The sequence below is a fragment of the Eutrigla gurnardus genome (genome assembly GCF_963514095.1).
Source record: "Eutrigla gurnardus genome assembly, chromosome: 16".
Classification (NCBI taxonomy): domain Eukaryota; kingdom Metazoa; phylum Chordata; class Actinopteri; order Perciformes; family Triglidae; genus Eutrigla; species Eutrigla gurnardus.
Genome location: NC_139927.1, coordinates 19030365 through 19046873, shown reverse-complemented (window position 1 = coordinate 19046873; position 16509 = coordinate 19030365). Strand labels below are relative to the sequence as shown.

The following is a 16509-nucleotide window of genomic DNA, read 5'->3' as shown; positions in this document are numbered from 1 at the left end:
AAAAATAGCAACGGTAGAGTAGTAGTAGAGCTTAGTTCGGGCCCAGAAAATCAAGCCCGACCCGAGCCCGTGCGCGTTCTGTCCGAACCCGGACCGACCCAACACATTAACTGTAATTAAGAGCCCGAGCCCGATTTCAACCCGACAATTATTTGTCATGCATGAGGCTGTTGTATGTGCATATCCGTGGGAAGTGGGGGTGCGGCTGCACCACTACTCACTCACAAAAATATACAAATCATTGTATAGGCTACGTTAGTGCCGCAATTAGGATATGTGTTATCGCCTTCTCCCACTAGTCACTTGAAATGATCCCGTACCTCGGACTTTCCTGATGACTTGCTCAACCTTAATTGTCCTGTTTTTAATTTATCCTTTATGTCTCCAAGTTCCATGTTGCACTTCAGCGTAACTCCTTTATTCTTTGATTTAGCTGCACAGAGCGGAACCGTTATGAATGATGTGGCACACTATGTGTAGCGTCTTTTTTTTTTATTTTGTGTAACTTTGTACACATTTCTTACGTAGACCTACTCTGCTAAACATATAACTAATAATATTTAATGTTCTTCTCCCCTAATCTGAGGTGAAGGCTAGGCATAAATGCAATGATAGAAAACGAACGAACACAAACGCTTGTTTAAAGGCCCGGCCCGACCCGGCCCGTGGGTCGGGCCGGGTTCGGGCAGAGAAGCTAAACTCTAATGAGTTTGGTGACGTCGTCTGAGCCTTACGTTATATTTTTTAATTAGTCACGGTAATGCCGTATACCAGGGTAAAATAGGGAGGAGGTTTGACGGTATCAAAATTTGGATACCGCCCAACTTTAGTCTACATTCTGTTTGGAGGCTGCTTGTGCGTGCCCACCTGCACTCCACCGGGTGCAGCTGACATTTTGGAAGAAACAGAACAGCTCTGAACATTTTTGTGCATGGAAATACATATTTGGTCCAGAAGAAACCACTTAAAGTGATGGTTCAGAGTAAAATGCACCCTAGGTAATTTCCACCATGACATCCAGCCAAATACCCCCTCGGAAGAATTTTTAGCGATGGTCAGCATTTGTCAAGATAGCCGCTATCAGCCGAGTAGTACTAGCGCTATGGTACAGTGGGTATATCTCATAAATTTCCCCACTAATAATGCATGGAATGTTACCAAACGTCTGCAGTAGTACACATAGGGTCCATACTCACAAAACCAGGCATTTGAAAGTTTATAAGTACATCAGGAGTTTATTTAAAAGAACACTTGCCTGATAGCTTCTATGATATCGATATTGTGATATAAAACCAGATAGGGTCTTAGATTTTGGAAAGAACTTTGTAATGTGGCTTCAGTCTCTTTTCCTGGTCTTAAAGGCTTCATCACAGTAAATTGATATAATTTTAGGAGGGTATTAGACTGTTTGAGGTTAAAATGATTATATTTCATATAATTAATACTGTCCACTAATAATATGAGTGGTAATATATGTTGTTGCCTTTTACATTGTTTCTATGATACTGAAGTCAAACTAACAGACTGCTTCAATCAACATGGCTGATTTATTTGGCAATGACAGCTCTCCAATTCTAAAATTCATGCTCATATTTAAACGTTGATACATTTGAACAATGATTTACAATCTTCCACCAACGTCTCATCAGCCCGTATTAAAGTTGTGAGCCATTAATGTAAGTAAATGTTTTGACAAACGTCAAATCTTTCGCTTTCAACAGTGCTCTGACATTTTAGTCAGTTGTCAAACCTCTGCAATGCAAGAAACAACAACAGATTTTTTTCTTTTGACAGACCCAAATGTTCGATTTTTTTCTTCAGGGTTTGGAGTTTTGACAAACATAGTTTATCACTGCAGGACTTTTATACTGGCTGTCAGGATGTCCTTGAGTGTTCCATCACGAAACGCTTAAAAGATTGTCCCTGCTTTCACCTGTAAAACTAACAAAATCTCCAAGCGGAATGAATTCTACCACACTGAGAGGAAATGTGACCTGGGTCAACGAAGAAAACCTAATATGTGCTTAACTAATGTTGATCATCAATCAGCCCAAGGACAGCACGTTAGAAACCTTTACAAGCTGGAAAAGTTCATTTTGCATTTTAGGTCTGCTCTCAATAAATGTATTAGTGTTGTCTAGGGATGGGAATCTCTTGGCCAACAATTCGATTATAAACAGATTATCGATTATCTCGCTTTCCATGCATGATTTAAAAAAACGAATTAAATCTGACTTTGCTACTCAGAGTTTGCTAGTCACGTCCTACTTTTGTGATGATCATGAAAGAAAACCAACAGGTTAATTACCTTCTCTAATATTTTATTAAAGAAAAGGCTTTTCTTTGTCACAAATAGATATGACTTTCTATGAACACAAAATCCTCCTGTTACAGGCGATGAGCATATCTCTGAGAGAAAAACAGTAGACTGTAGTACATATAAAAAAATATTTCAATGCATTAATCAACGCAGCTGCATTTCAACACATCACAGCGTAGCGGTCTGTGGTCTCCCAGCGCCGTGGGATAGTATCTTACGTTTCATACAGAGACGAACACACTAGGAGTAAAACCAGAGACTGTCGGTGGAACAAACAACAAGGTCGCTGCCGTATTTAAGCCGAGACGACGTTATGTTCAGTGTTTACGTAGCCGCTACGGTGTTAGCCTAGCTTAGCTCTGAGCGAGCCGAACGCCAAAACAAGCTTTTTAAAGTTATTTGTGTATCGTCTTAACAGACAGACTTAACAAACCATGACTTCAGACTTTTTACTAATCCTTGTTACTTCGGCCAACTCTTTATCCGTAAATTGTAATTAAATCACAATGTGGTTTCCCAGTGTGTCTGGGACTCCACAACATGTACAAAGCAGTAGTAGTGTTTATTTCGGCCATGAATGACGAAACATTATCGGTGTAAATGCAGCGGGTGCCGGTTGGATTTCTCTCTGTCACCGTGTCTCTGTTGTGTGCACAATGTAAAAATGTATTAATTAAAAAATGTATTAACTCAAATGGACGTGGTATGCAGAAGTGCAGTCCTTCTAGTTAGCTATTCGAGCTAAATCCTGGACCTGGACTTTATAGTTTAAGTGCTTCAAAGTTAAAACCATCCTCTTGTGGATCCCATTCCCAACACTGCTCACACATCACTGCCGACAGCCACACAGCTCTTAATAAAACACTTTCATACTTCAAGTACGGCTAATTATGAAAAAGGTATGGTATCACAATACTTTTCTAGTTTTGGTATCCAATACAACACCAAAGTGTATGTGATATTCGGTCAATGACGTACCTCTGAGCTGGTAATACGCCTGGTGGCTGGCCAGCACTTCATTGATGGTCTCTTGGGGGCAGATTCTCACTCCGGAGTGTAAGAACACCGACCTCTTGGGTCGACGTCTCGCCACTTCGAACCCCGACCCTTCTGATTGTGTGGACGTCCTCAGCAGCTCCACCAAACGTACGGAGCCACCGGCCTCTGGTTTCAGCCCCGAGTCCAGCCTGACGCCTCTCTCTGGACAGGAAACAGACAGGAAGGGATTCGGGGTCAGACTCACTGCAGACCAGATTCTGGTCTGATCCAAATTTGTTCAGAGCATGTCACGGCCCATGGCTGTTATGCCCTGCCCCGGTGTGTGTCATCTCGCTCCAATATGCAGATGGAGTGTGCCAGCCCTCGCTCCTGATTGGTGCCCCTGGTTCCTGCCTCTCCTCTGCCTGCTCGCCTGCCTGGGTCTGCCTTCTCTCTCCTGCACTGCGATTGGGTCGCCCTGCTTCAGTTCGCCGGCCCATCCAGCCTTAGCTCGTTACCTGCCGGTTTAAAAGCCAGCAGCAGAGAGTCACTCGAGGCCGCTGTGATTTAATCTGAGCAGTTGGCCCCCTGTGTCTCATTGTTGGTTCCTAAATGCCTTGTGGTTTCTGTGAACTCCTGTAAACTCCCGTCTGTTAGCCGGAACGTGCGCGGTTCCGGTTGTGGTGTGTGTGATTCACTTTATCGGAGTCTTGTGAAAACGCGGTTCCTCCCAAGTTGGACTTAGGGGCGCTATTCCTGTTTTGTATTTCAGTTTTGTAGTTTTTGTACCCTTGGTTTGGGAATAGCCTCCTCCTTCCTTAGTTCATTGTGTTGCCTTTTACCTCCCCTGTTAATAAAACTATTTAATTGTTGCCAAACCGATTCCATCCGGTGATTTATGTTATTTCCCCGTTCCCCAACGAGCTGGGGTCGTAACATAAGTGGGGGCTCGTCCGGGATATCCAAAAGTAATCCTGAAAGCAAAAATTAAATTAATTAACAGGTGTAAGGTAAATTGGTAGTGGATTAAAGAGAGTGTGGGTAACAATGGCGACTGAGGCTAAATACAGTTTCAGCTTAGACAGTTTTGTGGTCGATCCCTCTCTTGATCAACTTGACAAATGTCGTAAATGTGATTTGGTGCAAATTGCGAATCATTATAAACTCAACCTCCCGAAACAAATTGTTAAGAAGGAGCTTAAAACTCAGGTGGTGGATCAACTGGTGAGGCTGGAGGTGATCAGCTTACCCGACCGCTCTGGTGCGTTGTCTCTGTCAGCTGAGCTGGGTGATGGCGCCCTATCCGTCAATGTGGGCAGCCTTAAGGGGAGGAAAGTGCCACCTACTCCTGAGGCCGGAGAAGGTGATGAAGAAGGTGCGCGGGTGAAAACTCCGTTCACGCTTCCTCGTTTCGATGCTCTTTCCCTCAGTGGTAGTTCTAGCTCTCGCGATGCAGCGCGGCTAAAGGTACGCCTAACCCGCCTACAGATTGATGCCCAGGAAAGAAAGGAAGCTCAGGACAGACAACTAGAAATTAGGAAACTAGAGATTGAGGCTGACAAAACCATACGGTTGCGTCAGCTGGAGTTACAATCTCAGGCTCAGGTCGCAGCTGCTGATCGTGTAGCAGCGCCTCCATCTTCTCCCCGGTCTTCCACCGATAGTTTTGACATTACTAAGCACATATCCTTAGTGCCAACATTTCGGGAAAGTGAGGTTGATTCATACTTTGCAGCTTTCGAACGTATTGCTAAAGCGTTGCGGTGGCCGCCTGACGTTTGGACTCTGTTAATCCAATGTAGACTACAGGGTAAAGCTCAAGAGATTGTGGCTGCACTTCCCCTTGAACAGAGTCTAAACTATGAAAGCGTAAAAGTTGCCATTTTGCAAGCCTATGAGCTGGTTCCCGAGGCATACCGCCAAAGGTTTAGACAAAAGAGGAAGCTAGCCTCCCAAACTTATGTTGAGTTTGCTCGGGAGAAATCTACTCTGTTAGATAAGTGGTGCGTGGCCTGTCAAGCAGACACATTTGATTCTTTACGTGAGCTCCTTCTGTTGGAAGAGTTTAAAACCTGTCTACCTGAGCGCATTGTGGTGTATTTAAACGAACAAAAAGTCACCTCACTCTCCTCCGCCGCGGTTCTAGCCGATGAGTATGTGCTAATTCACAAAACATTTTCCACTGCAGCCAGTGAAAAATCCAAAGCTGTATCGGCTGAGCCTCAGTGGACGGTTAAAAACTCCAGTCCCAAGAAGGAAAGTAGAGAGTGTTTTTATTGTCACCGCCCTGGACATGTCATCGCAGACTGTTTGACCCTAAAGCGTAAAAACCAGGAAAGTTCTGCTCCACCTAAAGGGAGTGGTTTAATCCAGGCAGAGACCCATCGCCATGTCCTCGCTCCCTCCGCCGTTGAAAAACCCGATCGGTGTTTCAAACCTTTTATTTTTAAAGGGTATGTGTCCCTGACAGGAGAGTCCACTGACAAGAGCCAAATATCCATCTTGCGTGACACTGGTGCTTCACAGTCGGTGATTTTGACCAGTGCGTTGCCGTTTTCAGAACAATCCTCGTGTGGATACAATATTGCATTGCGTGGCATAGAAATGGGTTATACCCCTAGGCCAATGCATCGTTTATATATCGAATCACCTTTGATAACAGGTACCTTTCCTGTGGCTGTTTGTCCTGCTTTGCCCATAAAAGGCATTGTCATGTTAATGGGGAATGATGTGGCCGGTGGTAGAGTGACACCTGCCTTGGAGGTGTTAGATATCCCCGACCTAGCCGAGCAGCCAACTTCATCCTCTGGTCTGTATCCCGCTTGTGCAGTCACTCGTGCACAATCGCAAAAATGTCCCGAAATTTCTCTGAATGACACTGTGATGATGTCAGCTTTTTCAGGTGACGCTCAGATGACTCAACGGGTGGATGTTGACGCACCTCGCGCGCTGCAGGAGGAAGCGTTAAAGCCCCCTGCTCCTCAACCTCCAACCGCTGACGGGACTGCTTTCCCGGTCACCCGTGATCGTTTGTGTGCTGCACAGAAGACTGACCCAACGTTGCAGAAGTGTTTTGCTAGTGTTGTAAGTACAGAGCAGGTTGGCAGGGATAATGTAGCTTATTTTGTGGATCAAGGCATACTAATGCGTAAGTGGTCCCCTTCCAGTGATGATACCTCAAACTGGAATGCCGTAACTCAAATCGTGATTCCGGTTTGTTACCGACAGCAAGTCTTGTCATTAGCACATGAGAGCCAGTGGTCCGGACACCTTGGCGTTACAAAAACCTATCGGCTCCTGTTACAACATTTCTTCTGGCCAGGATTAAAACAGGATGTCTCTCGCTTCTGTCGTAGCTGTCACATCTGTCAAGTCACCGGAAAACCTAATCAGACTATACCACCTGCCCCACTGCATCCCATTCCTGTAACCGAACCCTTTGATCGTGTCATCGTTGACTGTGTTGGCCCCCTCCCAAAGTCTAAGTCTGGTAATCAATATTTGTTAACAATCATGTGTGCCGCCACCAGATTTCCCGAAGCTGTCCCGTTGCGCCAAATAACCACTAGCCATGTTATCAAGGCGCTGACTAAGTTTTTTTCTATTTTCGGACTCCCGAAAGTCATTCAGACTGACCAGGGCACCAATTTCCAGTCGCGACTCTTTAAAGAGGTCGTTAAAACGTTAAATGTCCAACACATCGTGTCAAGCGCTTATCATCCGGAGTCTCAGGGCGCATTGGAGCGTTGGCACCAGACATTAAAGTCCATGCTGCGCAAGTATTGTTTAGAGACGGGGAAGAGCTGGGATGAGGGTGTCCCATTTTTGTTGTTCGCGGCCAGAGAGGCGGTGCAGGAATCACTCGGTTTCAGTCCCGCGGAGCTCGTTTTCGGCCACACTCCGCGTGGACCGCTCAGAGCACTAAAGGAGCAATTCCTGCTGTTGCCGGCAGAGTCAATGGATAAAACGGTGGTGCAGTATGTCAGTCAGTTCCGTGAGCGTTTGTTTCGGGCTAATGCTGTTGCCAAACGATGTCTGACTCGTTCTCAAGTGTGCATGAAACGACGCTATGATCAGACCGCCACGAAGCGAGAGTTTCAAATCGGAGATAAAGTTCTTGTTTTACTCCCCGTATTAGGTTCGGCTCTCTCGGCGAAGTTTTCAGGTCCCTTTGAGGTCCTCAAGCGTCTTAACGAATACGATTATGTCATCGGCACACCTGACAGACGGCGTAAATCCCGGGTCTGTCACATTAATATGTTAAAACTGTACCATTCCCGAGAGAACGCGCCGCCTGAGACTGTTAAACCGCCCCCTCCAGTTGTCTTCTGTGCACCAGTGGCAGTGAGAAGCCCACCCGAGTCCGGTGACGCGCCCGTCAATGTGGACGGGTTACGTCCACCTCACCCTGCTGTACAAAGCGCTCGCCTGCCCAACACAGAGATGTTAGAAGTCTTGCCGACAAAACTCCACCACCTGTCTCTCGACGAGCAGGATGATGTGGTTAAGTTAGTGACAGAGTTCAGGTGTCTGCTTAGTAATGTTCCCACGCAGACCACTCTCATGCGGCATGACATAGATGTGAAGGATGCGAGACCCATAAAGCAGCACCCATACCGTACCAACCCCGTAAAACGCGCTTTAATGAAACAAGAAACGGATTATCTTTTGAAGCACGGTTTGGCGAAACCTAGTTCCAGCGCGTGGAGCTCTCCTTGCCTGTTGGAGGCTAAGTCTGATGGTTCGTCTCGCTTCGTGACGGATTTTCGCAAAGTTAATTCTGTGACGGTCCCCGACTCGTATCCTTTACTTAGGATGGAGGACTGTGTGGATAATGTGGGGAACGCAAACTACGTCAGTAAGTTGGATTTATTGAAAGGGTATTGGCAGGTCCCTCTCACTGAACGCGCTTCTAAAATAGCTGCTTTTGTGACACCCGATCGGTTCTTGCAGTACAATGTTATGGCTTTCGGCCTGTGTAATGCTCCCGCCACCTTCCAGCGCCTTGTAAACCAGGTCCTGGGGGACATCCATAACTGCAGTGCGTATTTAGATGATCTTGTTGTGTACACCTCCACGTGGGAGGAACACCTGAAAGTGTTAAGACAAGTATTCACACGTCTGGCCCAAGCTTCTCTCACCCTTAATCTGGCAAAGTGTGAGTTTGGGAAAGCTACCGTGGTTTATTTGGGACATCAAGTGGGTCAGGGCCAGGTACGACCGGTGGATGCTAAGATAGAAGCCATCACTCGGTACCCGGTTCCCACCACCAGGCGCGAGCTGCGCAGATTGCTAGGAATGGTGGGTTACTACAGAAATTTCTGCCGCAATTTCTCCACAGTTGTTTACCCCCTCACATCTCTGCTCAGCCCGAAGGTCAATTTTGAATGGACTCCGGAGTGTCAAAATGCGTTTGACAGTGTTATGTCGCTCCTCTGCCATGCTCCGGTCCTCGCCGCTCCTGATCTCTCTCGCCCCTTTAAACTAGAGGTTGACGCCAGCACTGTGGGGGCTGGTGCTGTGCTACTCCAGGAAGATGCGCAAGGAATAGATCATCCTGTTAGCTATTATTCGCGCAAGTTCAATAAATACCAAGCTAACTATTCCACCATCGAAAAGGAAACCCTAGCTCTGCTACTCGCGCTACAACACTTTGAGGTATATGTTGGGTCCAGTCCTTTGCCGGTTCTCGTCTACACTGATCATAATCCACTTGTGTTTTTGTCGCGCATGTATAATCACAACCAGCGTCTGATGCGGTGGGCTCTCCTGGTACAAGATTTCCCCTTAGATATACAGCATAAAAAAGGGTCTGAGAACATGTTTGCAGATGCCCTGTCCAGAGCGTAAGTATACTGTATGCATGTCAGATGTTGGTTGGTGTCAACAAATTGTATAGTTTGTGTTTTAAGGGGGGGGGTGTCACGGCCCATGGCTGTTATGCCCTGCCCCGGTGTGTGTCATCTCGCTCCAATATGCAGATGGAGTGTGCCAGCCCTCGCTCCTGATTGGTGCCCCTGGTTCCTGCCTCTCCTCTGCCTGCTCGCCTGCCTGGGTCTGCCTTCTCTCTCCTGCACTGCGATTGGGTCGCCCTGCTTCAGTTCGCCGGCCCATCCAGCCTTAGCTCGTTACCTGCCGGTTTAAAAGCCAGCAGCAGAGAGTCACTCGAGGCCGCTGTGATTTAATCTGAGCAGTTGGCCCCCTGTGTCTCATTGTTGGTTCCTAAATGCCTTGTGGTTTCTGTGAACTCCTGTAAACTCCCGTCTGTTAGCCGGAACGTGCGCGGTTCCGGTTGTGGTGTGTGTGATTCACTTTATCGGAGTCTTGTGAAAACGCGGTTCCTCCCAAGTTGGACTTAGGGGCGCTATTCCTGTTTTGTATTTCAGTTTTGTAGTTTTTGTACCCTTGGTTTGGGAATAGCCTCCTCCTTCCTTAGTTCATTGTGTTGCCTTTTACCTCCCCTGTTAATAAAACTATTTAATTGTTGCCAAACCGATTCCATCCGGTGATTTATGTTATTTCCCCGTTCCCCAACGAGCTGGGGTCGTAACAGAGCAACAGATGGGTTGTGTTCACTACGACAGGACAATAATGTCACAGGATTTAGGAAACATTTGAAAACAGTTAAAGTTGGATCTTGTGTCCTTTTCTGTTACAGAGATGACCCCATCTACTGTAAACTCCACCCGTCTGGTCCTAAAAGCTGCTTAAATCAAGCAACAAGGCATTAAGAACTGTGTTGAAGGCGTCCTATTAAAAGCAGATAAAAACAAGGGTGGGGGCGGTGGGAAATGAATGTCATCGTTGTGCAATCAGTGTCTGCCCAAACACCGTGTAACACCTGTAACACAACCAGCTTACTTCCAGCCCTGTTTACACGGCTCATTTTGGATGGTTTTAAGTAAAAACAATCCAAGAATTGATTGGTGTTTGTTTTTTTTAAATATGAAAAAAACAGCTGCAATCTGTCTTTTAGAATAATTGCAGCACAAACACATTTTCATATGCGTATCCTTTCCTCAAACCTATTTCTGTGAGGTTTGTTTCTACCAGTGTTCAGAAGTCATTTTAGTCATTTTCAGGCTGAAATTCCAAACCAATAAAGGCCTGGCTTCTCTATGTGTAGAGGCGTTGCCTTTCCTTGTCATACTGGATTAGAATCTGAGAGTTTGAAGGTGTTGACCAGAGTCAGCATCACGCTGCCTGCACAAGGCAGTCTCGCCACCGTGGCTCAGGAGACGGCCTTATCAGTGGTAACCGCTATATGAGCACTGCACAGTGTTGCTGCGATAAACTAGTCACGTCTATTCTGCACTGCACGTTTTCATCTCTTGAACCAAACGATCGACTCGTCGATATGTTTCCTCGCACACAAAACCACATGAACCCCCGTAGACCATTATATGTTTATATATATATCAGTGGCGAGCGGTGACCGTTTACTGTGGTCATGCTGAAGTGTCAATACCATGCGCGCCCGTGGGGGGGCATTATATTTTTTAATAAAAAATATAATATGGTTAGTGGAAACAGCTTGTAGTGATCACGTTGGTCCAGAGTACATTTGATCACTATAAGCGGTTGATTACTAAAACCGAATTGTTATTACAGTATTTTACTTGTTTTTTTTATGGAGAACATCATCTAAATGCCAGTTGTATAGTTTTTCAATGAGAAAAATTTAACGAAACGGTCGTCAGCGCGATCCTCTCGTCAGCTCCAAACTCACCCGTCTGCACCTCAATCACAGACCACAGCTGGTTTTCCGCACAGCATTTACAGTAACTCACTGACACGTCTCAGATCAGTAGGCGCTGCTGCCGGTGTGTTTTTAAAACGAACTAGGCTAGTAGCGCCGCAGATTTCTCATTCCCCACCTTGTTTGACTGAGAGTGTTTCGAGATGGTTTTCATGAATGAACAGGCAATATGTTGCTGTCAGACCGGATCATTTGACGGGAGGGGGGTCGGCTAGCTAGCCATTTATGTTTCTCATACGCGCTAGCTTGAAAGTGACGGACGGAATTCTTTGCAGTCTTTGTGATATTTACTTCAGGAGTAGGCCGACCACTTGGAATTATAGCTTTATTTTCCTCAAAAGGTTTCCGCGAAAACGGCACTGAACGCAAAGCCTGAATATAATTAATATTTTCATTCATTTTGACCAGGCTACACAATGAATGAACCACTGACAGTTTCCCGCTGAACAATTCAAACAAGTCATTTTTGCGCATGCGCGTTGGCAGATAAGCTGCTTCACTGACAGCTTTTTTGCCATTCAAAATGCTCATCTACAGTAAACACGGCCTTTAGCAGTAACTGTACTAGTCGGTGTCACAGTGCGCATGCGCGAAACAAGCTGTCAGCTTTCCAGCTTTTCGCAAGCAAAACGGGACAGATTAGGCACGGATTTAAGACCAAAACAGTAAAACTAAGGTATTGTATAATTGAACACACTGCCAGATTAATATTTTCAATTATTTTTATTGAAGGGCTTGGGCATGCACTGCATTTATAGCTTATTATGACCGCTCGCCCATGATATATATATATATATATATATATATACACACACACACACACACACACACACACAAACACATTTTAGCCTATTAAATGCACAATTCATTAATTTATTAAAGGTAAATTGGGCAAATGTATTATTGGGGAAGATTGTGGGAGAAGTAACCCTACGTCTTACTCTCTATCCTTCAGGTAGCTCTCGGTCTCAGAAAGGTTGGTGACTTCTGCTCTATTGGTATCTGTATCACTGGTATGGTATGTTTCTGAACGTTACCCGGCCCCACTCTTAAATGACTCATACGTGCCACTTAAGACCAAATCTTTGTTTGTTTATTATACGTATGATTTTTTCTCAAACAAGGGTCAATATTTTTGACCATTTGACCTCCGCTAAGGGTGTGTAGTAGAAGAAGGACCCATAAAAGCCCAGCTTAAATGAAAAATGTGCTTTTAACACTTTAAATCAGAATAATAAGACGAGAGATAATGTTTTTCAACCATCAATTCCTTCCCTCCTATCCTGTTTCACTGGGAAATACGTCACCAGACGAAGGATACAGACTGTTGAAATGCCGTTGAAGCTTGACTTTAAGAGTACTGGTATTGTAATGTTTTGAAAAGTTAGCGAGCCTGCTCTTACCTGACTCATACTTGCCACCCAAGAGCAAATCTGTGAGTTGTTTTCGAACAAAGCTCAATGTTTTTGACCTTTTTAGCAACTGAGTTATGTTTTCAGTTCAATGTGTCTGTTTGTCAGCAGGATTAAGGCAAGAGTGCAGCATGGGCCAAAGGAGAACCCATTAAATATAAAGGACTCATAACCAGTAGGTCAGTTTTATTTCCATTTCTTCATACTTGTTATGAGCCAGAAAGCTCTCTGAACCTCCCCTGTATTTTGTACAGTCTCTGCTTATAGAATCAAACGCAATAACCTTTAGATGCAAACGGACATCTAATAAGTAAGAAAAACAAAATAGAATCCAGAGTAATGCCATGAAAATAATTATACATCTATTTATATATCTACCTTAATCGGTTAATGGAACTCCCTGTTTTGTGTTATTTGTGGCCATGAGCAGGACTTGAACATTACATACCGCCTGCGAGGGTTCGGGGTTCAGTCTCCCTCCTTATACCCACTCATACTAATAATAAAAGCACTCACTGTACTTGAAGGGCACTTGGAATAAAAGCATCCACAGAACAGCGGTGTACTGTACATATAAATGCTTTGATCACACTATCGAGCAGATATATTTAGGGCGGCATTAGCCAAAGTGGGTGTTGTAAATCACCAGCCTGCTCATCGATGCATTCCAAGACCTGTTTTGGAGTGAAGTTGAACGTCACAGGCTGGATGTTTTATATATAATGTCCAGTGGAGACGTCTCGGATGTTTGTAATACAGGAAACTAATAAGCCCGTTCTCTTCTCTCATGTTTATAGCTATTTCCCACAAATAAGTCTGCAGCGTTCTGTAACTCAAATCTTCAAGCCGTCACCGGGCTGGCAATAATTCTACTAAACTGTGCCATTACCCACTCGCCATTTTCGTTTGCATTGTTGACTTGTTTGCACATATTCGTGATCCGTCATACAGATTTGACTTTGTCTGTGTGTTCGGAACAAGCAAAGACTAAAGGATTGACTCAGCTTTTTGCGGTTTTATCAGCATTTAAACGGCCTCTTTGAGTCACCGGGTGAGACGGTGACCACATCCAACACCTTAGTGATTTCACAGCCAAGTACTTATGCAATCGTAATAGGCTTTGCTTTGCATTGTGAGCAAGTTTAGTACGTGCAGATAGTCTGCAAATCCTTGTATCTAACCGTTCTTATCTACTGTGAAGGTTTTTGTGCAAAGAATAAAAGCATGAAAGCATGTGACTTCTTTTACAAGTTGTAACGGAGTGCCAAGGCTTTTGAGAACAATACAAGTTTTACCTTTAATTCCAGCAGCTTGTGAAGCGAGGACGAACAGCAACACGAGTCCAAATTCCGACAACATCTTGGATGAAGATTTCCCCAAAAATGTGAGCATCTAAGTAGATCCAGCAGGGCGAGGGGAGGTGGGAGGGGGGGCTCGTGGCGTCCTCTAGCTCAGGTGCACCTCATGGGTGCCGTCTTGGTTGCAACAGGGTGAGCTTGCATGCACGCGGCGGATCATTTAGGGCCCTGAGCTCCTGCTGAAACGCTCCTGGTGAATGCTGCGGAATGTGCGTGTGATGGAGGCGGGCGTTCATTCCCTCCCCAGGGGAATTGTGGGACAGCGGGAGCTGTAAGTGTGACAAGAGTGACGAGGTTAAAAAAGTAGGCACCCTTTTGGGAATAATCTGTTTATCTACTGCTCAGACATAATCCGTCTTTACCCTGCGGCCCTCGCAGCGCTGGCGTCATCCTGTTAGTGGCTTTCTGGGGGCATCTGTCAACTGCAGCGACCAGTTTGTTCAACCCCCCCCCCCCCCCCCCCCCCCACACGATGACACCTGACACTGGAATTTCCCTGGTGTTCTTACTCTTAGGAGGCAGAGGAAGTGAAACAACGCCATTGAAACCAATAAAACTCACCATATTGACAGTGATGACGGCTCTTGTACACTGGACGGCTTGTAGTTATCCAGTGAATAACATCATCATACTGGTCTGGGTGGTCCACATCAGCATGGAAGCACGTGTCTTCAGACTTAAGGTGACCCCAGGCCTGGACTTTTACTTATTTTTAGACTTTTTGTTTCCAAGTTTAATGTCACTGCTTCTGTAATTTCCCCCAATATTTAAAATGTTTGTTGTTTTTTAAAGCTTTAAATATTATGATCCTGCTATATATTTTCCTGAGGAGGCCGTCTCTACACACGCTGTGACAGTCTGGCTCTGAGGAATAAAGGAATACTTAAATCCTCTGTTGACCGTTCTTTCATGCTTTTGTTACAAATCCCATAAGTCCAAAAGCTTATGTCATCTCAGGCTTCAAGTCCCAGGAGCCTCAGACAGAAGATGTTTGTTACAGAAGTAAAGATGAATGAAGTTCTTATCGTATCTGTAGATAGATGTATTGTTGCTTTCTTCATTTTAGATTAGAGGCAGGCATACATTTGTATTTGAAAACTTAAAATGTGTTGTTGAATTGAGCAATGTATATGTATTTAATTTTGTTTATATGTTTGTATGACATAATTCATGTGCAGTCACATTTTTTCTCTCCAATCTTTACTTAAAAATGTATGTTAAATGTCATTTTTGCAATCATTTTCATTATTTCTTAATTTGTCAAACTTTAGCTTCAGACAATGGTTAATGTTTCGATTTCACAAAGCCACAGTTGGCACACTGCTTCTTTTTTCCCAAAACTGTATTTATTTCAGATCATAGAAGATGGAAAATGAATATTCATGTTGAAGACACTGGAAACACAGCATGTTTGTCATTTCTACAATGACTCAAACAAGCAATCAATTATCAAATTATTTCTTATTTTACTGTCTGTCCATCAACTTATTGATCCATTGACTAATGTTCAATCCTGAACTGAATGAATGAAATGCTGTTTCCTGATTGATCTAAAGCCATGTACATTTAACCTATGTAGCTCCTCAACACACAGCCATCCACACAGGAGGACGACGACATGTGGACGCTGTTTGACGTTTGAGGGGCCAGTGAGCCACTTTGAGGATTTGCAGTAGAAATCAGATTTACTCTGTTCACCGGCCACTGGGTGCTCTCCTGTGGGTTCACAGAGGGGAAACTTTTTTTTCTCTTTTTTTTCCTGTGGTACCCTGAGAGTCTGTGAAGTGGTGATGAACACCAAGTGACCGTTTTGATGTAAACATGTGGGGGAAAGTTAAAGGCATTAACTTATTGTAGGTCAGCTGAAGCTCAGACTTCACCAAGTTTGGCCATAGCAAAAGTAGATTAGAAATTGCTTTTAATCTCTAATCTGGTGGCTGGTTGACTGTCCAACTCTGTTCTGTTTGTTTTACTTCCTTCTGTGCCGAAAAAAGAAACAGCAGCTGTTCTAGTTTTAGTAGTAGTAGTAGTAAAAGTAGTAGTAGTAGTAGTAGTAGTAGTAGTAGTGGGATTAGTTGTAGCAGAACTAGCCGTGGGTGGATATAGCATTTGCAGTAGAAGTTGTAATGGTTGTTGTGGAAATAGAAGCAGTGGTGGTACTCATAGTGGTAGAAGTATATGATTAGAAGAAGGGCAGGGTATTGTTTAATACATGATCATACCAATACCCTTAAAGGAGCAATATGTGACATTCAGGGCATTGTCATTATCAGCAGACTGATTAGCTGATTAGAGATTTTTTTCTACTCTAATCGATAACCATGGAATGGAAGCATCAAGTGGATTAAAAACCCCAACTGTATTTTCCCCCTAGGAGTATAGCATTACTTTCCCCTCACACCACAGAATGTGACCAATCACAAGACAGGTGATTGGTTGAGAGCAAAACAATACAAATAGTAATTTCTTTCTAGATCTGGGCAAAAAAGGATCAATGCAGGCATTGTTTGGAGAAGATTTGATACTTGGTTGTATGGTTAAAAAGGTATGCTTATTTTGGTTGATAGACAGAAAAGATATAGAGTACAGAGTACACAGCCTGGGTCAGAATTAGGAACAGAAGTAGTTGTAAAAGTTGCCTTAATAAAATTGGCCATGGGTGCGGTTGTACAACTAGTTGTA

At 44.4% G+C, this 16509-nt stretch overlaps 1 protein-coding gene across 1 annotated transcript in view; it reads right to left on the bottom strand.

The window, feature by feature from the left end:
* Nucleotides 1–13935, bottom strand: part of impg1a (interphotoreceptor matrix proteoglycan 1a) — a 55033-nt gene extending 41098 nt beyond the window's left edge. The window contains exons 1-2 of the mRNA XM_084030497.1: nucleotides 13765–13935; nucleotides 3299–3520 (exon numbers count right to left, since the gene is read on the bottom strand). Coding sequence (XP_083886623.1) covers nucleotides 3299–3520; nucleotides 13765–13861 — 319 coding nt within the window. The 5' untranslated portion in view covers nucleotides 13862–13935. The remainder of the gene's footprint in view (nucleotides 1–3298; nucleotides 3521–13764) is intronic.
* Between the last annotated feature and the right edge of the window lie 2574 nt (nucleotides 13936–16509).